Consider the following 27,831-nt stretch of genomic DNA (forward strand, 5'->3'; position numbering starts at 1 on the left):
ATGGCTCAGAGCTCCAAGAGCAAGACTTCCAGACAAGAAGGCAGAAGGCCCAAGGGCTTTTATGACTCAGACTTGGAAGTCACATAGTGTCACTTTTATCATAATATGCAGGTCAAAACAGTCATAAACCTTTCAGGGGACAGGCAATAGAACACACTTCTAGATGGGAGACGTGTCAAAGAATTGATGGCCATGTTTTAAAACTGCCACAGTCTTCATTTTCTGTTAATAGTTCCTGCTCGTGTGGAGACTAGAACTCTTATCATTACTTTTCAAGAGGGCCTATTAAAGTGTGCAGACATTTAATATCTGGTTATTGAAGAATTTAAAGGGAATTATATGTTTGGGTGGCATCAGAGATAACATTTCTTAAAGTTATATTTTAGAGAGAGAAAAAAAATTTGAGTGTTTGGGCTACCCACTATGAAGCATTTCATAACAGCCGGCCTGTCCCAAATGCTTCTATAGAAAGTAAGACAGCAATGTGTCAGGGCTGGCCTTTTGCATCATTTTTCTTAGATACCCAAAGTGTAAATTTCAGCAACTCCCAAAGCATGGTGTGCTTCTGTGTCATAGTTCTCTTCACCCTTGTAATGACGGGTTCAATGTCTAACTTTCCCCGTAAAATCCCATGTACTTTGATGGAGAACAAGATCGTCTTACTCACCAGCGTATCCTCTGCACTGTGAATAGCAGCTGAAATACAGCAGATATGCAATAAATACATTCCGTTGGCTAATTATTTGGACGCTGACAGAAGATGAGAATCACGACTTCATAACAATAGGTTTGGAATTTGCTGTGAAGTATTTAACTTTTTTTTTTAGTTAGGATCATGGGCTAGAAGGCTCATGTATTTGGAATCTAAGATGAAACATTTAAAACTGACAGTTCCCCAGTGGGTCCAACCAGATCACTCTGATTATTGAAAGACATGCAGTAGCATCCACACACCCAACACTTACTAACAGCGTTGTTTATTATTTAGTTGATTATTCCATTTTTTTATAATCGTACAATAATCCCTTTAAACAATACTGTTATACCCGAAGCTGGTCACATCATAGTCTTTCTTCCTTCTATAGAAGTAAAGCGGGTTTTTTTCACACTCAGTTTTTTAATAGAACATCTGAATATCAAGAAGTGTAATTAACTAAAAATAATGGCCGGACCGGACTCCATGGAAAATGATTGCACACTCAGAGGTCTAATGCTGTCACAGTGGGTCCTGTCCATTCAAGAGGAGACACCGGCGGTCTCGTGGGAGCCCCAGAGCCGGGAGAGGGTGGGTAGACATAAGGGACTCCATTAAGACCTGTTTGGCAGCTTGGAAACTTGAGGTTGATTACTGGCCCAGTACCACCACCCTTTCTAGTCAGGATGGGTTCCTCCAGGCAAGCTTCGGGAAATGTCAGGGGGTGATGGCGAGTGTCTTCTTAGGGCAAAATCCCCCTGTTACATCCTCAGGGGGTCCTAAGACTCTCTCCTGCCCTATTCATTTTGGCCTTACTTTTAACTGACAGTAGGTGGGACCCAGCCCTAGGGGTTGTGTGTATAGTGTGTGTGTGTGTGTGTGTGTAGTGTGTGTATATAGTGTGCATAGTGTATTTGTGCACCTATAGTGTGTGTGTGGTGTGTATGTGTGTGTGGTGTATGTGTATGTTGTGTGAGGGTGCGGGGGTGTATACGGAGTGTGTTTGTAGTGTGTGTGCTGTGTGTGTATGGTGTGTGGGATTGCGTACAGTGTGTGTGTAGCATGTGCGTGTGTACATGCACACAGGTGTGCAGTGAGGAGGGCACCAGGGACACTGAAGTAGGAAGAGAATCACAGAGAAGGAAGGGACCCCAGCCAGGAGGAAAGGTCACAGACAGGAGAAGACAAAGATAAAGAGATGGAAAGGAGGTGGAGGGACTGGGAGAGCCGGGAAAAGATGGAAGGAGAAAGGGGGAGAGTGAGCCTCTTTTATTTTAATAAAACAGAAGGAGGGGACCAAAAAGGGCGATCCTGAGGTCCCTCCCTGTCCTCATTCCTGGCCCAGGGCTCGTACCGGACCCCCTGCCTGGGCAGGAAGGTAGCGCAGCCTTGGCAGCCTCCCACCCACACTGCGCAGACCCCCTTCCTGTGCAGACTTGAATAAAAGGACAGCCAAACAGGAGCAGCGGCACAGAAGCTCTGCCCTCAGCCCTGCTGCTGGTGGGTGTCCAACTGTCTACGGCATCTTCCTCTCTGCTCCCTTCCGGTGAGGGGCTTGTCCCTTGAGGCATTTTACCTGAGGCCCTGCATTGACCACAGTGGCAGGGCCGAGTTTTCTGCCAGCCTTCGCTCCAGATGTGGGGGAGTCTCTGAGGCAAGTGCATTCTAGAGGGCAAAATAAACCTTTAGATCTTTCTCTGGAAAGACCCAGACAGCAGATTGTGCTGGCAGTCTGACCGGAGGCTTCGCTCCAGGCTCCAGAGGGGAAGGCTCATACTGCAGACCGTGTCCCAAAGGGCACTTGCCCCAGCGGCAGAGCGCACCGTGGCACATCTGTACCATGGAGGGTGGGAGAGGCCAAGATCTCTGGGCAGGCCCCCCATGGAGCTTAGAGCTCAGACAGCTGCCCCGGCAATACTGAGTGCGGTGCTGAGCATGGCAGAGGAATCCTGTGCTCTGAGTCCGACTGCTTGAATCCATATAGTAGTTCCAGCAGATAGTAAATGAGGCATTTGGGGCAAGTTGCATAACCTCTCTCTGCCTCACTTTCCTCATCACCGAAATGGAGCCGAGAACAAGACTTCCCTTACGGGGTTGCTGTAAGAATTCAGTGGTATGAAAGTGCTAAGAGCAGCATCTGCATACAGTAAGCACTCAATAAATGTAATCTGTCATTATTACTATTCGGAAAAAAATTAATATGGCTCAGTGACTGGTCTTATGGATCCTGCATCTCCTTCCTGACCTTTCTCTTATGTTTCCAAATGAGGAGCCCTGGTCAAAGGCAGGGTGGCTGAAAGAGTGTATTCAGGCCTCCAAGGTGTTTGGGGACAGCTAAGGCTGTTGGTGGTCCACTTAGCCCTGCAAAGCTCTTTTTGAAAGGCTGGGCTTTCTGTTAGCTGGGCCACCATTTGTGCCTGTGCCAATCCTCGGCCAGTGGGGCAGAAACAGGGGCCTGGCCCCTACCTGCGGTCCATGGAGCCCGTCTACACAGAATCACTGCTACTCCTGGCCACTAGATGGGAGGGGAAATTGGTAGAATTCTGCTGATGGTGATCCAGAGCAATGATTTGCAAAACTAGCAACATAATTTAGCAATTTAGCAAGAAGGGAGGGAATGGACAGAAGCTTTCTGTGATCAGTAATAGCCTTAGTTCACTAAAACACTGACGTGGAGGTGTTAACCCCTCCTGGACCACAGCAGACATCAACCAAGGCTTATCTGTCCAGGGTAAGCGGTGCAAACACTGAAGAGAATCCAGCCATGTGATGTATACTGGTGGGCTGGAGAAGTCCATCCTGGAGGCACAGGAGTGTTTTAAAACGATGAACTATGCTCCTTTTCTAAAATGTGGACTGCTAACTAGTCTCCCAGCTAGACTACTCTGAAGATGCATTTGACAGGTATCATGTTGTTGCCTCTTAAAGATCATATTGTTTGGAGGAGAGGGCAGAGGCCACAGGAGATTTAATTCCAGTCCTGTCTTAAAATGGGGAAGGAGCTAAAAATCCAGAAGACCCACTGGAGCCCAGAACAGAGGCTGAGGTCACCTGTGAGGTGTGAAGATAGCAATAGGAGGGCCTGGGGGGAGACTCATGAGACCTACACAGGCATCCCCTTCCCAATGTTCTTACTGTCTTTCTCTATGAGCAGAGCTTAGGCTCCCAGATGCTGCCTGAGGAATGCCTGAGGCTGGTCTAACAACTTTCTGGCCTCATCTCTGTCCCCAGTTGCAAGGGACTCAGGAACTCAATGAGCATGGGGTGCCTCAACCTGATGGACCTTCACGGGAAGCATGACAGAACTCTTCTGCATTTTGATGAACCTCTTGGGAGAAAAATAAACAAAACAAATTAACCACAAAACAAGCCCCAAAGTAATCCCCTGAAGAGAAATGGCGCTGCATGAAGCCGCTGGCTGGCACGTTGACTGATCATGCAGATGAAGAACATCAGTCCGAAGAGGTTCTGCAAGGAGCAAGGATCACTTCCTCCCTGGTTTAGATGTTGCCTGTGGAGGTTTTAATGTTTCATTAAAAAATATTAAAAATCCACAAACCAACCCCAATGTCCCCCTCCTCTCTCCTGCTTCCTTTCGGCAGCCGCTCTCTGGCATCATGGTGCTAGATGTCTTTGCTGTCCCCATAATCGTTGTAGGGGACACTAAGGGTCTGCTCCTCGCACGTCTTCCTGAGGTCCCGGCTGAGCTCTGACCAGTCAAGTCCATAGGGCTTGATCTCGCTGTAGCGGCAGCCCAGGTACTTGAGGGAGCTGCGGCGCAAGCTTATCTTGGGTTCCCGAAGGAGTCCATTGCACCAACTGCTGAGATCCCCAAGCTGGGAAAGGATGAGGCCAGCTTTCCTGTGGATTGAGCATGGAGGAGACTCAGGTTAGAAAGAAGAGAAGGTGAGAAAGGCACATAGTGTGAGGCTGTCAACTTCAAGAGGGCAGAGCCTTGTTGGTTTTTCTTACTGTTCTATCATTGGCATGTAGAACAGGGGGTTTTCCATAAACATTTGTAAGTGAATGAATGCATGAATGAAATAATAGGATGGATGCACAAAGTGGGGCAGGAACCAAAATGAAACAGAGAAACAAAATGCAATAACAAAAAATAAAGAAGAGAAATTAACTAATATTTTGGTGGGAATGCATGCCCTTTAAAAATCATAGAGTTGGCAGTCTTGAGAGACAAATCAAATCAATTTTCTTTAAAGCCAGTAATTTATCATCATTAAATGACAAATAAGGTGTTTGACTGAATACTTCGCTCTGCAAGGCTATTTCTGAACTGAGTAGAAGCAGCCGATATACTGAATTTCAGGGGATATGAAATGTGACTAATTATGCCTATGTGGAGGTAATTATAGTCTGAGGGTGAGGACAATAATTCCCTTGGTACGCACTGACACATGGTCATTCTTTGGGAAAATGCAGACTCTCAGTGGCACACATCACCCACTTAACCTCCCGGTGAGCTCCTGCTCCGTTCCACCATCTTCCTCAGGAAGGAAGGAGGCCACTGCCATGGAGCTCCAATTGAAGGAGGGGGAAAGGAGGTGATGAGAGGGTGCCTGAGCTGCTGCAGATCCCTAGAGAGAAAGGAGCAGAGGAGGGCAAGTTCTCCCTAAGTTCACATGCACTGGAAAGGAGTGATCCCTGCGGGCCAGGAATAGAGAGTTGAGCCTCTATGCATAGCTTGGGAAAATGGGCTATTACCATGCTCTGTCCCATTGCCGTGTGGGCTTCTTTTGGCATGCATTTCTGGTGTCAGAGAGCCAATTCTCAGACCTCACTGGCATTGACTCTGAACACTTAGGATGAGTGAAGGAGCAGGAGTCCCTCACTCAGCTGTGTTCTCCTTCTTCAGAGACCTAGTGACCAGAGACCCATGGAAGCTTGAACTTGCTTGAACAAGCTTAGGTGAGGCTGGAAAATGCTGTTCTGGAAAGCTCAATGAACGGTACCCCTTGCAGTATTTATCAACTTCTAGGCTACTTTCTCATGTGAGGAACCATCTTTTTTCTAATTTAATCAACAATTCTTTCCAGAAACTGGAAGTTTCTGCACCCTGTCTAGTATGAGCTTTCAAAGAACAATAACCACGTTCATTTCATTGCTCTTCTTCTGTCCTGGCAGCTCACTGCATTCCTGGGAGGGCATGCTGAGAGAGGGGTGGAGATGACGCGGGAGGAAAGGTGTTGAGCTTTAGCAGCAAAGTCAAGGGGCTAAGAGAGTGTAAGGTCTTTGGAGAGGAAGTCATATTTTCTCCAACTTCAAGGGTGGGTCAGAGGAAATCAAACAAACACTCTGCCGACTAAATAGTATCTTAGGCAGATGCTCTCTCTTCTGCCTATCAGCTTTGCAGTTTGGCCAAGCGGGCTTTCCAAAAGTCGTCATCACCAAGCACTCTGGCAGTCCTTCCCCTTAATCTGTCCTCTACATGTCATTAGTTGCTGAAAAATTCTTGGGAGGTAGAGGAAGGGGGATTGAAGGAAGAATGAGGGGCAGTATCTGCATCATCTTCAAGAAATGGATACAGGAACACATCCCAGCCATCTTTTCAAACAAATGGATTTAATTAGCCCATGGGTCTTTGGACTACTTTTATTGGTCACTTTTTTTTTTAATAATAATAATTTGGGTCTGCCTTGGCCATCTCTGAGTCTGTGGCCCTGTCAAAGTATGTCAACCCTCAACTCAATCCAGAGGCCTCCATGAATTTTAACAGAATTGGATTTAACCGAACTGAGGGGACCTTTCTGCCTGCTCACAGGAGCTGTGTACCCCACAGACCCTTTTCCATTTGTTCTCATGGCTAACTCCAGAGTGGGTTGACGTATCTCCACGCAAAGGACCTTCCCTTTCCTCTGGTTCTCCCTGAGATCCACAACACCAAAAAGTAAAACTTTATTTTCCGCCAGCTGATGAAACTATACATTTTTTTCTAATATGTAGCCTTGAGAACCAGGATTACACACGAAAGAGTCTCCCAGGAGGAGAGTTTTGGGAAAAGAGCGTATGGTCAGCAGCAGGCCTTACTTTGTGCTGAGATCCACATTTCTTCCCCTGCTTACTTTCTTCATTAACCAATTTCCCTCCTGACTCTTGAGTTACAAGAGAGAAATTTTTTTTTTTTTTTAAGATTTTATTTTTTCCCTTTTTCTCCCCAAAGCCCCCTGGTACACAGTTGTATATTCTTTGCTGTGGGTCCTTCTAGTTGTGGCATGTGGGACGCTGCCTCAGTGTAGTCTGATGAGCAGTGTCATGTCCGCGCCCAGGATTCGAACCAACGAAACACTGGGCCGCCTGCAGCGGAGCACGCGAACTTAACCACTCGGCCACGGGGCCAGCCCCGACAAGAGAGAAATTTTTAAAACAATCCAAATACCCTTAGAAATCAAGATGATACAGGCAATGTTAGTGCTATTCAAATCGTGGCGTTTATGTTCCCTAACAAAGAACTGTAGATATACACTCAATAGATGTCAGAAGGAAGACGAAGGGCGGGGCGGGAGCAGAGAGGAAGGAGGGATTGGAGGGAGAGGTGGAAGGCAGTGAGCAGTGGGGGAGAGAGTTACAAAGAGGGGATGACATTAGGTGAGAGTAATAACAAGGGCAGGAGTAATGATAAGGTATTGAGCAGCAGGATATTTCTCAATATGTTTCTGCTTTCTAACCTAGGATTTGCTTTTTACCAAAACTGAGACAAAACAAATTAAAAGTCCCTTATATATTTCCCTCTGTGTCTTGGTCCATAGCAGTGGCATCTGTTTGCTCAAGGGCTCCCAACCTTTATAAACTTCAGGAAATAATCTATGGAATGGAGAAAGATTCTAGCTGAACTTACACATGAAATCATTTTATTTCAGGAAGATAATCCTAAATTTCTTTCTTCCTTCAAAAGTAAGAAAACAGGGAGAAATGTCCTGCACACTGGTCTTCTAGGAAAGTTTATAATTTCAGGTCATAAGAGGCTGGGTCTCAGGACCCTGAGGCTGAGTCTCCCTCCAGTTTGGTCAGAGGTCAGATAAATGGGGTGACTTTTGGGCCATACTTTCATTCAGCCCTATTGACTGGAGTGCAAGAATTCTCTAAGTGCTGGAAGATTCTACAGTGTTGATTTTCTTTTATTTTCCTTCTTTCTTTTTTCTATTCTCACAATCCTTGCCCTATTTTTTTTTGTCTTCAAGGGCGCCTAAATAATTTTGAAACAGATAGGGACTAATATTCCTGTGAAAAGCCTCTTCACCGTATCTATGGGAAAACTCCAGTATTTCCAGGGAAATCTGTTTTTCCCAAAGCAGTAATATACAGCCATGATGAACAGAACAAAAGAAAGATGATATGTCTATACATTCTTCCCATTCCTCTCTTTCAAAGATCTCTATTGGTGGTGTGCAATTAAAAAGCAGTGGGTATTGAGTATTGGGAAGTTGTAGCCTTGAGGCCGGAGGAGGTTGGCAAACACTATCCTAACTTTGGTCAAGATAGATATCAAGGTGGGTCATTGGCTGACCTCACGTTGTCTTTCAGGACAATGTGGAACTTAGCTCAAGATATATCTGTATAATGCCTATAATATACAAAAAGTTCATGTGCAATAAATATTTTTTGGATAACCAATAAATACTATGGACAATACAATAAAATTCTTTCGATATTCCTCAATAAATTCTTCAATTCTAAAATTCTTCAATAAAATTTCTAATTTTCTTTCACAATACTAAGCTTTCAGCTCCTTTAGTTTTAACATTTGGAATGTTGTGTCACTGTGAAACAGAGGGGGTAAAACAGGTCGAGGGCAATGTGTTTTGCAGAGTTCAGGAAATGCATTCATGACTCGACTACTTAAGTATAGTTTATCCAAAACTATTCTGTACGAACTGAGCTGTCTAAAAGCATAGGACTTACTTCTCCAAGTACCTAAGCTCATCCAGGAAATCTCTGGAAACTCGTGGGCACAGTATTACAGTGGAGGAGATACAAAATTTCAGAGAGCTGAGGTCTTTAAAAGAGGCAAGGAAATTTATTGATTACCTGGGGCCTAATTCATCCTCACACCGCCAGGTGAATTCTCCAAAACTCTCATAGTGCTGGTTATAGTGGTAGAGGACACGATGTAGCGTGGGGGAACCCAGATCCAGAAGCGTGTTGTAGGCGGTCTGTTGCTCCTTTCCACTGGTATAACCATTGAAGAGATTGTAGATCTTGTCTGCTATCTCTAAGGAAGGCAGAAAAGGAAATAAATAAGATTTTATATATATGTATGTATATACACATATATACATGCTCATACACACATATGTATATGTATATATGCGTATATACATATAAATATGTGGGTGTATGATGTTACTTAAAGAATACTGAACCTAGAGCCTGCAGCAAGCAGTTTGAGTAATTCACTTTACTTCTGCCCCATTGGTTTCAGTTTTCTCTTCTGTAAAATGAAAGCCTTCAACGAGAATATCTCTAAGGTCAATTTCAGTTATAATATTCTTTGTCTTTACCCATGTTTCCTGAAAATACAGAGCCTGAGGCAAAAGTGCTTAGATTAATACTTTATTGGCAAGTGCAACCCCAGGAAAGCAGGAGGGAGAATTGAGGGAGATGAGGCAAGAAGGTAGGCAGAGTAAATATAAGGGAGTGCAAACATAAGGAGCCGGTGGCTACATTCTGCAGGAGAGGATGTACGAAGCTACTGGATCCCCACCAGTCCATCCAGGGGGAAAAGGGAAGAAGACTTTCTCTCCAGTTCCCATGCATGAATGGTCCATGCGGGCCTTTCATGTTTGCCCCCATGAAGCATTAACCCCCCTGCACTTCTGGGTTGCATATACTTGGGTACCAAGTAGGTCCTGCAAAAGCAATAGGGAAGCCCCAGGCAGCAGGAGGCAGGCATTTGGTTCAGGGACACAGCGAGGCACTGTCATGACATGCCCTGAGCAACATGAAGAATCTGGAGTGGCCGCAGTGTGGCCGCAGTACCACAGCAGCCTGGGCCCATGACTGCAGGAATGTGGAACCTTTCCTAGGACCATCCAGACCACTATGCAGACAAGCTTGTCGATCTGTGGTGACACATAAATTAATCTAGTGCATTCTACAGTTCCAAATGAGTAATCTTTCAATTTAATTTGTATCCTTGATATTTCCACCTCCAAGGCATACATTGCGAAGACTGAACTTGGTGATGCGGCAAAGTGGCAGTGAATTTGGATAGCCTTCACATTTTTCCCTATGGAGCTCAAAGCTTTGTCATTAACGGTTTTCTCATTAAACCTGTCAGAAAGGAGATTTGTTTACATTTCCTTCCTAAGCAGCTGGGAACTGAGACCTGGAGAGCAATTCTTTGTCTCAGATCCAGTGTTAATTCTGGGGATGAAAAAACGAAGTCTACAGGTTTCTAAGCCAGAACTTTGCCCGCTTGACCCCTGTTAGCATAAAGGCATTGTAGCTTGATTCCTTGCCACAATTCCAAGTGAATTCAGGATTGCTGGTAATGACACAGTCATCATTATAGGGGGTTCCTGGGTTGGAATGGATAAAATTTCTACTCCTACTCTACCCAGACATTGCAATGATTTTCTTACTTTTCCATCTTGCCCATTGCTCATGAAGCCAGGGGCCAGATCTTGCTTCCCCAGTGTCCTAAGTGGCTAGTACAGGGCCAAACAACATAGTAGATCAAAAATGGTTAGCTAAGTGAATAGAATTCACAACTTTGGGAGCAATTTGAATCTACTTTGGGGCAAGGTTTCCAGTGACGTCTCTGCATACCAGGATATACCAATTCTTTAGCAACTAAACTCTTGTAGCCAGCACCCTCGGGTGCATTAAAAATAATTTCAGTCCAGAAATTCATTTAGACTTTCAGGATTTTAAAATTCTCAGTTTGTTAAAATAGGATCAAGAGACAAAGTGGATAGTGATTTGGAATATAAAGATCTATGGTATTCCCAGCTATTTATTAATGGCCTATTGACTACCAAGAGCTTTACAGATGTGAATTCCAATCCTTACACCACCACTGCAAGGTGGATATGAATGTCTCTGTCCTACAAATGAGGACATTCAGAGAGAGGCCAGGTTACCTGCCCAAGATCACATAGCCAGTGTGGGCTGGAGTCAAGATTTCAAACTATGTCTGCTTTCCATTGCTCTTTTGCACCGATGCTCAGGGGATGGTAGTGTTTAACCAATTTAAGATACAGGAGGCAGAGTCTTAGGGGATGCATTCTGGGGTAACTATTTCTAGTAGAGGACATTGCTCTGCTTGGCCCGTAGGTGCCAAATAAGACGGAGTCCTAGTAGGTATGCAGGGAGTCCATCATTTCTGGAGTTGAGATAGAAAAAGCAGAGGGACTATTCTAAAATAGTGCTGTGTTCAGTGGAAGGCAGAGAGTGTACTGCGAGAATGACCAATGGGACAAAAAATGTGGGTGATCAGACCAGATCCCAGAGAGGGAGGTTTGGGGCTCTTTCTCTACCCTTTTACTGATATCAATCTGTTCTTATTTCTGGTGATGCGATATAGCACCCTAGGCCCCAAGCCCTGGTTGTGACAGTCTCCACTGACGAACAGTGATGGCTGAGACAGTGTTTTCTGGCAGTTTACTATTCTCATAACACAACGGTAATACCCAGCTAGACAAAGCTGATGCTCCCCACTAGCAGCAGTGGACGTGCCTGAGACCAGGTGGGATAAGCCCGGGTTCCACAATAAATCTGAAAGCAAGAGAATCTAACTCCAAGGTGTGCTTCAAAGCCTACATCAGTAAATGGGATGCTATATTCAGAAAGATCTATGTGCTAGGCTCCTAGAGCATGAATATTTCTGGCTCCTCCTACCTCCACTGAGAGAATTTAGAGATATTATTCGCTTTCGTGGCATCTCAAGAATTCACTAACTCTAAGAATGGAAAAGAATAGAAGGTATTTTTAGTTATCATTTTATCCAGCTTTCAGCTTCACAGGAGTCTTGAGTTATTCGAAATAGGGATCTGCCTTCCCTCTTTATAACATGGATGATGTTCAGGAATAGTTAAAATGCAGGTGAAAAGATGGCAGGGAGTCTATATACACAGCCTCATCACAAAAAAGTAAACTGAGCTATGAGAAGGGAGCCAAGATCTCTCAGGCAATCGAATAAATGAACAGGACTGGGACCAAAGCCCTCAGACCCAGGGGCACAGGTGAGAACAGGCACCATGGCATCAAATGGACTTGGGCTCCACTACACTAGCTGTGTGGCCTGGACACATTACTTAACCACTCTGAGTCTTAGTTTCTTTGTGCAATGATGGTTAACAATATACCTTCTAAGACTGTTGAGAGACCAAAAGTGATATTAAATGTAAAGCCTTCCTTTAGCACAATGTCTGGACACAAGATGCGTATATTTATTCATTCATTCAATAAAATTTTTACTGAGCGCTTACCATGTGCTTGACATTTTTCTAGGCACTTGGTCTACATCAGGGAGAAACTCTGACAAAATTCCTCAGCCTCATGGAACTTATGGTCTGGTGATAGGAGGCATTCGGGTAAGCAATAAACATAATAAGTAAAATACAGTGTGTTAGAAAGTGGGGAAAAATAAAGTGGAAGATTGGAAGTGCTGGGTGGGGCGCTGCAAGTTTAAATAGGGTGATCATGGTAGGTCTCATTGAAAAGATGACATTTGAGCCAAGCCTTGGAGGAAGAGGGGAAGGAGCTGCGGGATATCTGGGGGAGAGCATGCCAGAGTGAGGAAATGCCAGCCCAGAGGGCCCCAGGCTATGCAGGCGGTGGGCATATTTGAAAACAGCAAATAACCATGGTGTCTGGAATAAGGTGAGCGAGGGGGAGAGTCGGACAAGAGCAGAGTGTATTTTTATTATCACCAGTTCTCTACTAGATCATGCTTTTCCCAATGCCAAGAGAGAGAGAAAGGGAGAGAACCAAACATGGAGTCCAAGAGACAAGGGAAGTAGTCTTATTTAAAGGATAGGAGTGACTCAGGGGCAGAAGTGAGCTTTCTTAACCCCCAGGGGTGGCTGCTGTTTTACCATGAAATAAGGAAAGCATCTGCACCTTCTCCTGATGCCTTCCTTGGCACTATAACAAAAGTCCCCTGAACGGAGGTCCTAAGTCATCACTTTCTTTATTCCTTGGGAGCTACCTGAGACCTCAGTCTATCCCCACATTGAAGTAAGTGACCAGAGAATTCCATAGGAAGACTTGAGGATAATGAATCCCAACTGGCTGTTGAGCTAGGTGGTCGCTTCCGTGTTCCCTCAGCACTCTCTACATACCCCTGTACAGCACTTTTCACAATATTTGGTAAGAGTGACATGACTCTTCTTTCTCTCCTGCTCCGCGTCCAATCCATTAGCAAATCTTTTTGGCTCTACCATCAAAATAACTTAGAGTTGGACCACTTCTCACCCACTCTATCACAGCATCCTAGTTGAAAACAACATCATCTCTCCTCTGTATTGCCATAGCCTTCTAACTTGTCTCCCTAATCCCTTAGACCTGCTACCTGGAGGCTATTCTCAACACAGCAGACAGAATGGTCCTGTGAAACATTGTCTGATCATGTCACTCTTCTGCTCAAAGTCGTCAGGGCTTCCTATCCCCATCCCGGGCAGAGTCTCGTTCCCTACTCTGAGGACCAGGCCCTATGGGATCGGCCCCGCAGCCTCTCGGAGCTCCTCTGTGAATTCTCTCCCTCTCACCATCCCTCTCCATCACAGGAGCCTCCTTTCTCTTCTGCTGACACGCCAAGGATCTCCGTACTGCTGCTTTTCTATCTGGAATGATCTTCCCCAGCTATCTGTGTGTCTTCCTTCTTCACCTTCTTCCCAAACCACTCTAAAATTAAATTCCTCCCTCTGCACTTCCTATCCCATTTCCCTGCTTATTTGTTTTCCTAACATATATTGCCATCTGAAATCATATTTATTTTACTATTTGATGGTGTTTGTCACCCCTGCTAATTTATAAACTCTATGAGACAGGGGTTTCGCCCTCTAATGCCTAGTCCAGGAATTTAGTAAGGGCTGAATATATGTTGTATGAGTTGATAATTTGTGACATCTGATTACAGAATTCTTGAAAATAGATTCTGAGTCTAACTATTTTGTTTCTTTAGCATCTAATATTAGGGTTCGGTAAATGGCTGTGGAAGGAGCAAATGCAGGAATGGACAAGTATTCATGTTTGGCATCAGGAAAGGAGGATGGATGTCGGGAGAGTGACGGACGAGAACTGGCTTTCACTAAGTGAAGCTTCATGAAGAACTTTTGGAAAGCCATGGCCCAACCTGGAGACTGGGTTGATCTTATTACTGACACTGGCTTGTCCCTACTGGGGGAAGGATGGTTTCAGTGAAACATTAGTAGAAACTTACTTGCACGGTGGCTTTAGTGTCATGATGTGGTGAAATTCTTCAGAGGAAGTATCTAGTTTAGGAAAAGTGTTCATTTAAGGAATGGAGTCTGGATTCCTGCTATATAATTAGGAGCTGAAGACATGCTCTGGGTCATTTAAAACATAATTCTCATTTGTTATTAGGTTTAAACTCAGACCCAGGTGGGTTATATTTATGATCACCATCTGGGTTGGAAGGAGGCAAAGCATATGGTTTTTTCGTGGAGCTGCTAGAACTGTATTAATTGCCAGGATACCCTCAATTAGTTCAACTCATGAATCTCCACATTTGCCCTGTACAGGACTCCTTCCTGCTGAAGAATAAGTGGATGTGGGAATGTTGTTTCATTCTCTCAGCACTAAATTGCCTCTCATGCTCCCAGCTGGTCTGCTGGGATTTCAGGAGCCCTTCTTTGCCAGGGAGCGCAAGTGGGCAGAAGCACATCTTGATACACTTCGGGGCTGGTGTTAACCCAAAGGAGCCCCACAGAGAAAAAGTATAATGATCTCTCCTCGCACACTGTTCTATGGTGGCCGCTCTTCATTCCAGATTTGCTGCCTATCCATCTATGGCTGCAGGCAGCATTATGCTGCATCCCTGCTCCCTGCTAATCCCCTCCCTGATGTCCCAACAGTCTGATGCCTGTTCAGCAAGCAGGTCCAAGGAGCCTACCACTGATGGCAAGGACATCAGCAAATTTCCCGAAACAGGAATAGCTGGGGCAGCTTCTCATCACCTGCTCCTCTCCGGCTTAGAGTAAGAAATCAACAGATGATGAAATAAGGGTCGTCTCCAGACGGTCTCCCATCTGGAGGTTTTCAACCTCAGACTCTGATTCGATCATCCAGGGATTGTGGAGCTCTTCAAACGTCATTCAGTCCATACCCTCTAAGCCAGGCAGACTCACTCCAGAGAGAAGCATGTCTGTTGTACTGAACATCCCCGTGGACACATTAGTCCTGAAAGGGAGAACGTTTTTGGTATCTAACGCGAACGCTTTTTAATGTAGGTCTTTCCTTCATTGGCATTCAGAGACAAAAAAAGGGTTTCAGTCTTTTATGTAATAACCTTCTAGATAGCCAATTTAACATTGTAGGCAAAATAGGAATTGGTGTCCAATAATGAGTCTGAGTGCTGGCTCTGTTAGATGGTAACTTTGTGACCCTGGTCAGCTTATTTATTCAACTCTGAATCTCAATTTCTGCATCTTTAAAATGGGGGCAATATTCTATGCATCCACTGAATACTTACTGAGTTCCTGTTAGAAAGCAGACTCTACGCATGGTTAATGATAGCATTCGCGTATTAACAGAGGCACTGACTGGTGCTGGAAGTTTAGTTGTGCAAGTTTCAATAAGAGAAATCTGCTTGTGGCCAAGCTGATTTGCTGGTACCCCCCAAATCACCTTCTTTATGGCTCCTGACTCCAGTTATATCAGGTTGACTGTGAGGGACATAATCCCAAAATGTATATTCCCTAACATTAACCTAACAGTTACTATGGGATGGGCACTTTTAAAAAAATACTTTAAATAAATTCATTGATTTAATTCTCACTAGAATCTTATTAGCTAGAGAACTATTATCCCACCCCCATTTTACAGATTCGTAAACTGAGGCATGAGGGAAAGTAACCTGCTCAAGGTCAAGTAGTTAGATGGAAGAGCAGGAATTTGAACCTGGGTCGTCTGACTCCAGAACCTAAGTTTTTCTGTAACCAATCAGTCACCATGCTGTCTTATAAGTGTTAGGAACACAGTAGTGGGCAAAAAGAGACTGGGACCCTGCTCTCATGGAACTCGCTGTGCAGTGAGGTAGATATTAAACACATGATTATAATAACCCGAGACGAATGAAAGAAATATGGTACTATGAGGATATCTAGCAATGACCCTCGACCACTTCTGTACTGGGGAAGGGACACTTGACCTGAAATCTGCAGGCTGAGAAGAGTTCATTTGTTGAAAGGGGTGGGGGTGGAGAGCATCTGAGGTAGTGAGTCCAACACGTGCAAAGGCCCAGTGGTAGAAGTGGACATGGTGTGTTGGAGGAACTGAGAAAGACAGGGAGGCTGAATGCAGAGATTGACCAGGAGACTGGGCAAGAAGAGGCTGGAGAAGTGGGCAAGGGCCACTCCCTTTAGGTCCTAACACGTCTGTTAAATATCTTGATCTTTGTCACAAGAGGAATGGCAATCCATTAAAGAGTTTTAAAAAGGGGCCTTAATATGATCAGATTTCGGTGTTGAAAATAACAATGCCTTTAATGTGCCACACGTGTTAAATGAGGCAATAGATGTGTGAATCCTTTCCGAAGCTGTGAAGAGCTACAACATCAGTGATTTTAATTAAAGTCAGTCTAGGTCACTCTTCTGTCTGTGTTTTCACATCATCAAGGTGTCACCCCTTGAAATTGTGGGATTGTGTCCCTCATGGACAACCTCATACAACTGGAGTCAGGAGCCACATATAAGGTGCTTTGAGGGGTACCAGAAATCAGCTTGGTCACAATATTTCTCTTACGGAAACTTGCACAGCCTAAACTTCCAGCATCATCAAGGACTCCATGAATGTGCAAATGCTACCAGTCCAGTTCTACTGACTGGATGTTAGTGGTTGAGCAGATCACTTTAACTAGTGCCAGAGCCCTGGAGAAGCAGAGCCCAGGACAGCTAGATCCTGGTTGTGGAGGGGATGTGCTCAGCCTTAGAGCAGGGCACGCGATCAAGACCAGCCAGGGAGCATCACAAGGCAAGGAGCACCGAGAAGCGTGCTGCTAGTCTGAGCAATGGACGTTGACTGAGACAAACTCTTCCTAACTGACAAGGGCCCATCCTGGTGCACTGAAGACAGACGCTTTACCAAAGAACTGGTCCATAATAACTCTAAAATATAGAATTAAGGATTTTGACACATCTTTGGTAGGGAGGAACATAGCATTTAATTCCAAATCTGTAGGCTTTCTGTGCTTTAATTCAAGATAAACTTTCAGATATACAAAAAAACATGAAAGGTGTAAGTGACCTGAGTGGCGTCCTGAGGGCAGAGGTCACGGGTCCTTCACCACATCCCAAGCACCTGGTATGTGACCACTTGTGCCTGGGGTTTCATCACATCTCCTACTGGCTCCTTGACTTACTGACAACGTGGAATAACGGGACACAGTGAGGATTTCTGCCAGAGGCAGAGGCTGAGGAGTGTCCCTGGAGAGGTGACGCTCCTGTGCTGGGCCTGGAATTCTCCCCCTTCCTGGATGAACTCCAGCTTGCTCCATTCGCCTCCCTTGTTCCCGCTTTCCTCATGACGAGGGGAGGTCCCTGGGGCATCCCTCTGCAGACTCTGCTAGCCTCAGTGTCTCTTACCTTGGGCTTTGACATCATCCACCACAGGGCAAGGGGTCTTCACGATCACGTCACTTGGTCTGGAACGTCGTCCTGTGTTGTCCACTCCCCACAGGGTGAACCTGGCAGGGAGGGGAGGGTATCATTATCAGAGAACCAGAGGCCCTGGCTGAGAGCCAAGCTTTGGCTAGATAGATGGGTGTGCCCCTGGCTGTTCTCACGACCCTGTGGGACACTTTACCGCACTACCCAGGTCACAAAGTGTGCAGTCTAGAGCCTCTCACTGCTTCCTGGTGGGTCTTGGATGCAATTTGCTGTCTTGAGTATGTTATTTGATGGAAAGCATCGTGGTATAGAGCAGCAGTTCTCAAAGTGGGGTCCCCAAGGCAGCATCATCATCACCTGGGAACTCGATAGCAATGACAATTCTCATGCCCTGCCCCAGCCAACTGAATCAGAGATGGAAACTCTAGAGATGGGGACCAGAAAATCTGTGCTATATGCCTTCTGGGTGATTCTGAAGCCAGTTCCATTCTGACAACCACTGAGCCGAGTGAGAGTAGCTATCTACGGAAACAGATGGTCAGAACTTGGGTGTAAGCCTCTGCTCCCCACCAGGAGTAAGAGATAACTCCTCTGAGCTTTATTTTCCCTATCTGTGAAACAGGGATGATAATAAAACTGTTTGTAGGTCACCGTGGAGATGAAATGAGGTTACATTGTATGGAAAGATCTAGTGCAGTACCTGGAACCCGCAACACTCTCTGGATCATGTTAATTCTGTTCTGTTCCCTCTTGTGCTCTGTTGAGACTTTCATGCAAAGGACTGAGGATGATTTTCCTCCTTAAAGTCAGAAGCAAAACAGCCAGAGTTGAGGGATCTTGACTTGCCTGTGGCTGGGGGCTCTATTTCCTCCAAGTAGCTCCTTCTGCCTCACTGAGACGCTACCCACTGTGGACCAGGAGTCCACAGCGGAAGCATTGCGCCACCCCTGACAATGGGAAGATGTGGTTCTAAGAGTCCCCTGAGGAAGAGGATGGAGCCCTGGCTTTCAAAGTCTGCACGTAAATTTTCCCCTTGGGTGATGGAGCTGGATGGAGAGAAAAATAGAGAGACTCTAGCTTCAGCTACTCAGAGAGGATTTCCAACATAACCACGGACATAAGTTGTGGTGTTGGTGCCCAGGGCCTCTACCGACTAACCTAGTGAGTCCAAAGCAAATCGTTACGCTGCCTTTCCTGTCCCTTTCTTTTTTGCTGTGTCGCCACGGGAGGCTGCATTTATTGGCAAGTCTGGATATTCTTTCCTCTTGGCAGAGTTACAGGGAGGAAGAGAGGTGAAAGAAAGAGAGAGGCCCCAAGATGGAGTGGCCCAGGTAAGCATGGCTGGTCCTTAGACAGTTGGACGGTCTAGTGAGGTAGAAAAGAAGTGGAAATTGCCTAATGAGACCGCCAGGAAATACGTGTTTCAGCAGAGAAAAGACAACCTTACATCCATCTCTCCCTCCCCACAGAGAAACCCAGAGAATGTTCCATGTAAGAGTCTGTGCTCCCCAGGTGTGACCTTCCCTCCCTCTGCCTTCCCCAGGTCCTCTTGCCTAGGAGTGATGGGCACCTCACAGAGAAGGCTCAGGAGCCCTGGTCTGGTAGGACTTGGGATGTGATGACCTGAGTGGGTGCAGGGCCCAGACCGCGCCTGTGGACTCCCGCAGGACTGCATGGCCTCCTCACTGTCAGTGAGACCAGGACCCAGTGCTCAGCTTTCCCCTGATCCACACAAGGTGGCTCAGTCCATTCCAGCGCCTCTGCCTCGGGCCCTGCTCCTTAGCTCAGATCCACTGTCTTGCCTAGTACTAAACCCCACCCTGACCTGATCCACCCTGATCCAGGCTCCTGCTTCCCTTCTCTCCCCGCCATCCTTCTCCTCCTAGGTCCCAGTAGGTTCTTTTCTCCCAGCCCCACACACTGAGCTGCCTGGATCCCTTCCATGGCAGCCACCAGAATCTTCCATCATCTGGCCCCAAACACATTTGATTGGCCTCTTGGTACTGTTTCTAGAATTGCAACTGAAGCCACCAAACCTGAAACTGGTGCATCGGATTGGCCCCGTGTGGCACCTGCTCCTTTTCCAAGCTCTATGCCACATCCGGGGTCTCAGGCAGAGTCTCAACTTCCTCCTTTGCCCTCCCGCTCCAGACCGTCAGGGATGGGCCCAGAGGTAGCTAGAGAGCAGAGTGTAGCCCTGCACCTCATGGTCTGGGGTACCCAAACACAGGTGAAGTTTCCCCTCCCACCCATCCGTGTCCCCTCCCTAGAGCAGGAGTGCTGGGGGAGAGTCCAAGGATGGACATTGTCCTCCACACCTTGCTGGACTGCCTCTGGGGCCTGAGTGAGCCCCCTTCTCTCACTGGAGGGCCCAACCATGGGGACCCTGATATGTAGGAAGGTCGATTTCACCGCCCAGAGGTAGGTCACTTGATCTTTGCTGCAGACTCTTTCCTGACACCTCTTCCTGCGTCAGTTCTCCTGGAGTCAGGAGATAGGAAGCCCTGTGCTCCCCCAGGCTGATGCCCTCTGGCCAGCAAGGTCATGGGGCTGCTAGCATGAGCCTGGCCTATGCCCCAGTCCTTACCACTGGGCTCCCTTCCTTCACTGTCCCCTCCCCAACCGTGTGTTTGAGCCCACGCTCCTGAGCGGCTGCCCTGGTTCTGAGGCTGAGATGGAGCACAGCCTTGGATCTGCAGCTTAGGGCTGGAGGCTTGCTACCTGCTGACAGGCTACATGATGGGGCCTGCCTGTATATGACAGGCTTAGGGGTCACCTGCCCTAGACTGCCTGTGGCTGGACTCCAGCCACCTTTTGTAGCCCACCATTGTTTAACTCTGGGCCTTTAATGTCTAGCGGGTTCCCTGGACTGGGATGGGAAATGTCCTAAGACTCAGATACCAAACTGGCTGTCAGAGGGGCCCTCTCTTAGTGCCTGGGATGGTGTTGCTCCTTGCCCTGCCCCAGCTGGTCCCACTCCTCTGGGCAGCTTTGCTTTGTGTCCTGTCTTGCAGTAAGTTCCAGCTAACTCTATGGGATTCTGAGCTGGGATGAACACGCCTGTGCTTAAATTAATTCGCACATCACTCTGAAGGGGCAATTTGCATAAAACTTAGAGTCCTAAGCCCTTACTATTTGTTTTTCCTTTTGCTGAGGAAAATTCACCCTGAGCTAACATCCATTGCCAATCCTCCTTTATTTCTGCTTGAGGAAGATTAGCCCTGAGCTAAGATCTGTGCCAGTCTTCCTCCAATTTGTATGTGGGACGCCACCACAGTATGGCTGATGAGTGGAGTAGGTCTGCACCTAGGATCTGAACCTGCAAACCCAGGCTGCCGAAACGGAGAGCGCAGAACTTGAACCACTCAGCCACAGGGCCGGCCCAAGGCCTAACTATTTTTAATAGCAACGCAAAGTATTAGGAAAGGAAATGCTTCCCATAACCTTTTATTCTTAACTTAATTGAGGAATTATTGACAAATATAATCGTCCCGCAGCCTTCTAAGTAGAGACAACCCTTGCCCTAAGAGCTGTTCCCCAGCTGTCCCGGCTCCCTGGGTCCTGGAGGGACACTGAAGGAGCCGCCTGCTTATTCCTACTGTTGAAGTCTGGGGAGACTTTACACATTCTCCTGGGGAAACGGCACATGCGGCCATTTCAGGAAGGCCTCCTCCATCTATTAGCATCGTCGTTCTACCACTGACCCTCGCAGGACAGGAAGGGGTTAGCTGGAATTACTGGACAGAAGAGACAAGCCTGCCCCAACCCGGAGGGCTGCTGTGTAAGCAGGTTTACTGCCTCGTCCGAAGCTCGGGGCCCTGTCCACAGCTGCCTGGCTGCGACTGTTCAGCCCGTCCTCAGAGCCCATGTGATGACACTTGCATCATGTGTGTGCACGTGCGTGTGTGTGTGTGAGAGAGAGAGAACCCACACAGCCTGGCTCTGGTCCAGGGCCGGGGTCTCCAAGGCCTGAAACTTGATGTGTGTGGAGTGTCCCCGGGCCTCCTGTCAAGAGCGATGCCTTTGTCTGCCCCTGTCACACTCTCTGCCTCCTGGGGTGGCGGTTTCTGCTGACTGCTCCTGTCCAGCTCCCTTTTTCTGAATTATCCATCTTCTGTCACATGCCCAAAAACACATGTGGTTCTCCTGTGAGCACATGCTGTGACGAACTGGGGTTGGGCTAGAAGGCGGGGGAGTCACTTCCCTACCCTGGCCTCAGTTTCCTCATCTGTAAAATGAAGATGTTGGACCAGACACCCTACGATCCCTTCACCCAGGAATTCCTAACTGTTTTTGTATCATGGACCCTTCTCAGAATGACGTTTTTTAAATGCATTAAATAAAATGCACAGGATGACAAAGTAAGCCAGCTGTGCTGAAATGAAGCTCTACCGCCATGGACCCCAGGTGAAGAGCCAGCTCTGTGCTTTAATGTGAGGTAATAACATCAGGCTCCTAGATCCTTCCCGTGGCGGGAGTGGCTGGGAGTGAGTCCCAGTACGTGAAGAAAATGCAAACCCTGATTCGATTCTTAACCCCCCGCCTCGCCCCAGACAACCAGCTGTGTGATTCTGGGGAAGTAACTCAGTGTTGCTGAACCTCAGTTTCCTGAGTTGTAAAATGGGAACAATAATCCTAATCCCACAGGGTCAGGGAGGGTTCCCAGGGGCACCCACACATAGTGAGCACTCTATAAATGAAGTCTGCCTTCCTCCATTTTATAGATAAGAAAACTTAGGTGCAGAAACTTTGTCTCACTTACAATCACCTACAGGTTAGAAACAAAACCAGGCTTGGGACCCACACGTTCTTAACTCTTAATCCAGGCTCCTCTCCTTACACCCGGGAGTGAAGTCAGCCTCCGGGATCCTTTGAGGGTGGAGCATCCCTCCCAGGCGGGCCCACGGGCCTCTTCGTGTGAACTGCAGCGCCATCTAGTGGAGGGTGGCTGATTTTTCCCTCAGACCCCCACATTGAAAAAAATAAACAACATTGACAAACGTTCCTGTTTTACAAGACATGAGAGGGCAATACTGAAAGTTCACCAAGGATAGCAGGAGTGGGACAAGGTGTCAGCTTCAGCTCTTTGATCAAGAAATGAAGCCAAATCAGGCCAACATGAGGAGGGTCCCAGGGTGGGGAAGAGCTGGTTCTTCCCACAGACAACCATGCCAGCCTCACGCTCCTAGAACTCTGAAAATTCCTAATTAACAGTTGAGACTTAGTGACAGGAATTACTGAGCCCTTATTATAAATGGCCATTCCAGTTTCACTGAGTTCGAGGCATTTTACACCAGGTTAGGTGGTCTACACTCCCAAATCTTTGTTCCTCTTGTCTCTTCCCGTCCTAATGAGGAGCCACAAATGCCCAACAGCAAGCGAGCTGAGGCTAACCATAAGCGGACTGCCTTCCTTTGTCCTACTAGTATCATTTACGTCTCTATATTTTCCAGCTCCTCTAGAACGTCACTCTTCTTCACTTATTTTACTTCCATCAGCGTGGCCCCCTGGTTACATCTCTGCTTCCTCTACTGAAGACATTCAGCCTGAGCATCTGAGTTCATCTTGCAATCAATGCCACTCACATTTCTCCTGCTTTTCCTCTTTGACCTCTTTAACTGTGGAAATGGAAATGATTTATTCTGGAAGCCTTGACTCTATTCTTGTGATCTCCTGTGTAAACTGTTAAATGTTTTTCATACTGATGGGGTCAAAAGGTTCCAGAACTACATCACTACGAATTCTGCCTTAGCCCCCACATTTTCCCATCGTGACTTAGATTCCATCGCTATCTCTCCTCTTCTGGTGTCTTTTATGTGTCTGCCTCACAAAGATTTTACAACTGTTCCCAGAGCACAGGGAGAGATGGAGAAGGGCTCCCGGAGAGAAGCGGGCTGTTCCTCGTGCCATGATAGAGGAGTTCACTGTGTTTTCTTTGAAGAAAACCTCTTCTCTAACCTCTATAAACTCTCTATTTCAATACCACTAGAGCTAGCTTTCCAAGGCAGAGTTCTTGGTATTCTATTTCTTTCCTCCAAAAAAATTAATAATCTCCTCTGACTTACAGCATTCACTCGATTTTCCCAGTCTCCCTTTCTTCCACTCCCTTTTACTCCCCGAATGCTTCCACCCTGTTGGACCACTTGCTACTCACCTTTATGTCTCCTTGCCTTCGCCCTTGCTTTTTCCTCTGCCTGGTGTGCCTTTTCTAACATTAGTCTACCTACTGAAATTCCACAACCCAAGTGAGCTGACGTCCACTCTAGTGAGAATTAAATGCTTCTTTCTTTTCTCTTTGACAACACGTTCCTTGCTCCTCTATCTAGCATTTATTTCATTCTACCTGAGGTTAAAGTTGGTTGTTTATATAGTTCGCCTCTATGTTGCAAACTCTTTGATGGGACTATATTGTCTTTCTTGATCCTCCCCCTCCAGTGCCTAGAAGGTTCTCTATAATGCTGATTGGGACAAGACTTGAAAGACTCAAAATGTGCTTCCAAGCCTCTGAAGGAACTCAAGGAGCAAAAAGGAACCAGCTAAAAGCCTCAGGACCTTCAGAGTAAGGAAGAACCAGGCAGGTGTGTCTCACTCACATGTAGATGGTGTCAGGCTCCAGACAGCGTATGATCAGAGAGATGGCGGTGAGCTGCTTGTCTGGCACCTGAGAGGGCATGGCACAAGGAGACTTCGCTCCAGAGATGATGTCGTCCACAAAGCTCAGCACCGTTTCTGCCCAGAGGGGAAGGAATGGAAAACACATGAGAAACAGCCAAGCAATGAGGAATGGGATCAACTCAATGAGAACTTAACATTAAAATCGCTCGATCCCAAGTCTTTTTAAATACTTAATAGAGAAAGAAGACCTAGAAGAATGGTATTTTCTGACTGTTTCATATTTCACTAATCAATTTAGAGCCATTTGTCCATAGTTAGTTCAGAAACAACTAAGGCAAGATGTGTATACCACATCTGCAAGCTCTTTAATGAAGTGTTCTTGGCATGGGCCGAGAACAGCTGTTCTGGTCAATGGTCATTGCCAGACCTTCACAGTACCTGTGCGCATCAGGAGAAAGGACCCTGGAGGAAGCTGTGGACAGCTCTCTATGCCTGATGGCAGTGCATATGTCTCCCAGCCTGGTGATAGTTTCCCCAGAAGCTATTTACCCTGAGTTAGACTGTGGATGCCACCATCCCGCTGATGACTACACTCATGCGTAAGTTTTAGGGCTGATTTATATTGACCTTTCCCTATGTGCAGACAGCAAAACATGAAGGCATGGAACATTTTTCATGGGGTGTTTCCACTCCTTTAAGACTTCCCTCTTCTAGCTGGACCTGGCAAAAGCAGAGTTTGCTTTAGGACAAGACATGGGGTAAGCTCATCTGTTTGCACATGCTTTTGCCTGGAGGGGGGTTATTAGCAAAGGAATTTTTTGTCTGTAATCATGGCAGTGGTTAGCACAGAATTGTTTCCTAATTGTGGGCTAGGATAACTAGTGTACGGTATTGTTGTTTCTTTGTGAGTGTGCCTAGAGGCAATGAAATGGACACCTCTTTTATAAACAAAAAGAAAAACAGAATCAAAACAAGACTTTGTCAGATGCTCACCATGCAAAAACTCTTAAATGGACAAGATGGCTGCTGCTGCTGCTCCCTACTCCTCCCACATTGCCCTGGGATGCGGGGGACCTGGGACAAAGCCAGGAGGCAGGACATTTTTCTTTTCCTGTTACCACCCTGGATCAAGGTGAGCCTGTGAAGGGAGAGATGCTCACCTGTCTCCACTTTGGAGTGGTCCATCCTGTCAGTGACCTTTTCTTGACGGATGAGGTAGTCGACAATCTGCACCCCGATGGGAGGCTCTGAGTGCTCCCACTCCAGGACCACGAGGGTACTGCTGGGCTCGTGAGCCGTGGAGAGTCTCAGCCTGAACGCAGACAGGGAGAAACATGAAATGGGGACCCAGTGGAGACCTGTAATGGTCTTCTGATACCACCACTGGCCACCTTCTCAATGTTGACATCATAAACTCTTCTTTCTAACCTTTCTTAACCAACCACTACAATGATCTCTTTGAGGGCCTGTCTCCTTCACCAGAGGGTAAAGGTTCTTGAAGACCCTTGAAATCTATATTTTATTTATCTAAGTGCCTGTTACAGATTAGGAACTCAACATATGTTTGTAAATAAATAAATAAGTAGGTGAGTCAAAGATGAATGAATGCCTGCATCTTACAGGGTCAGTGGGTACAGCTTTTAGGGTAGCCCTTTATAGGGTGTGAAAATATAGTATCTGGATGTGCTCTTGAAAAATAAGAGAATGTGCCTATAAAGCTCATACTGAGGCCCATTGAAGGTGGTGTCTGGGAGAGCCCTGCATTAACGAGGTCACAGTCGGCTCAATTCCTGTAGTACTATCAGAATCTGCCCTGCTGGAGGACCCTGGCTTCCCCTCTTGTGTGGGTACTAACATATCTTCTTTCCCAGGCCTTCTGCTGGCTGGGCCTTGGAACAGACTCCGTTTGGCAGTAATGCTCATAGGGGCTTTACTGGGTAGGAGAAGGTTGGCCACAAGTCAAGTTCTCCTCAGGGTGACGTCCTGTGTCTGCAAACTCAGGATCTGATTTCAGTTGCTGTCTTTGCTCTTGGGTTTCTATGAATATCCTGACTCCTGATTCTAGTCTTTCCCTGCTTTTCCCAATTCATAGTCTCCTCGTTCCATGTAAATTGTCCATTTTGACCACTCTTTTGCCTTGTCATCTCATATCTCTTTGTACCCTGAAGAGACTCAATAAACATCATTGACATTCACTCGTATGGATCTCCTAACGGTCCAAGTGGTTTCAATTCGCTGCCTAGTTCTGACGTCATGTGTGTGTCTCAGGTTTCTCACTTTTTTCCAGTTTCCTGTTTCTTCCTAGACCACTGACTTCTGGGAATTTTCCCAGTTCCTGCTCGTTCGAGCCTCCCTCCCTTACTTGCATCCCTGCATTCACTGCCATCCTTGGTTCCTATATTCCATAACCACCCATAATCCTGGACCTCTAGCCTCCACTCAGCTCACAGATGACTGTCACTGATCTCAAGGATCACTGGGCAAGATATGATGGATGGATGACGCCAAAGCAACATTCAATTTCAATTCAACAAATATTTATTAAGCACACATTACTTATAAGAATATGTTCAGTGCTGAGGATGCAGTGGTGCACAAGCCAGCTCCAGTCCCTTCTTTTATGAAATGGTCAATAGACAAACATACAATTATACATGTGATTATAATAATGTGTGATAAGAACTTTAACAAGAAACCACGGGAGGCTGTAGGAGCAATAGCAAGGAATTCAACTAGTGGGAAAATAATGTAAAACACATGCTCCTTAGTGGCTTACTATGAAGGAGTGCATAGTTTGCATATGACATTAAAGATGGAATAGACCCAAAACAGTGCGGATATTGACAAATTCATTAATTAGAGTCATATGCAGAATGCTATTTTGAAGAAAAAGCAGTAGGAAGCTTAAGTAAATAACTAAACCTTTCTGAGAACTCAGATCCTGTGAAAATACGGACTAAGGCCTCTACTATGAAATAAATGTGTATGATTTACATAGACTTGTATAAAACTAGAGTGCATTTCTATTTCCAACTACCCATAAAAATTCAAAATCTAAGGTGTGCCACTGATAGAAGTGATTAGATTTGACAAGGAAAGTGAAGTCCTTAATAGATGTTCCTGTTTATGGAAATGTAGCCCAATTTGCTCTTTAGCTCTGACATTTAGCAAATGCAGGTTTAGAAATGAAATCAGCCCTAGGACACTAACGGCTGGATCTTGTGTCCACCTGATGATAACTGTTTGGTGGCTTCAGTGTTATGTGTCAAAGGCAGCTTTGTTAGTTGATGAATCAGTTGAGAAGCACCACCTTCTTCTACTGGCTCCCTTTCTACCAAAAGAAAAGACTTTTACTAATAATGAGCTTGATTCTCTTTTGACTCAAGAGGTCCAAGCCATGGCTGTAAAGAGCAAGAAGCCAATGGCTGGTATATCTAAAACTACCCACAGAGAGAAGGCTTGTAGACAAGAGAAGACCTTGGCTTATAATGATATTCTGCTATTGTGTTCTCCTCTTTCTCAGTTTTCTTCCTGCTCAATCCTGGCCCTTTAATGCCCACTCGCACTTCCATGTAACAGGCCAGAGGGCAGTGTTCACTGAGACCAGCCTCTCCCTTGCTGGTTTCCTGCTGCCATCTTGCTCCTGCTTGCTCAGCCCTCCAGTTACCGTGGGTCCTGATCCTTACTTCGGGCCTTCTTTGCCTTGCCAGCCCATCC

General features: G+C 46.3%; 1 protein-coding gene across 6 annotated transcripts in view; it reads right to left on the reverse strand.

Annotated features, from left to right (window-relative positions):
* Positions 1-961: 961 nt before the first annotated feature.
* The window catches only part of ASTN1 (astrotactin 1), a 291,298-nt gene continuing 264,428 nt past the window's right edge, over positions 962-27,831 (reverse strand). For all 6 annotated transcript variants that reach the window (XM_070591356.1, XM_070591359.1, XM_070591357.1 and 3 more), the window contains 5 exons: positions 25,275-25,426; positions 24,093-24,228; positions 17,476-17,576; positions 8,735-8,918; positions 962-4,555 (listed from right to left, as the gene is read on the reverse strand). In XM_070591356.1, the coding sequence (XP_070447457.1) occupies positions 4,318-4,555; positions 8,735-8,918; positions 17,476-17,576; positions 24,093-24,228; positions 25,275-25,426 (811 nt within the window). In that variant the 3' untranslated portion in view covers positions 962-4,317. The remainder of the gene's footprint in view (positions 4,556-8,734; positions 8,919-17,475; positions 17,577-24,092; positions 24,229-25,274; positions 25,427-27,831) is intronic.

The sequence above is a fragment of the Equus przewalskii genome, chromosome 23 (assembly GCF_037783145.1).
Source record: "Equus przewalskii isolate Varuska chromosome 23, EquPr2, whole genome shotgun sequence".
NCBI classification, from domain to species: Eukaryota; Metazoa; Chordata; class Mammalia; order Perissodactyla; family Equidae; genus Equus; species Equus przewalskii.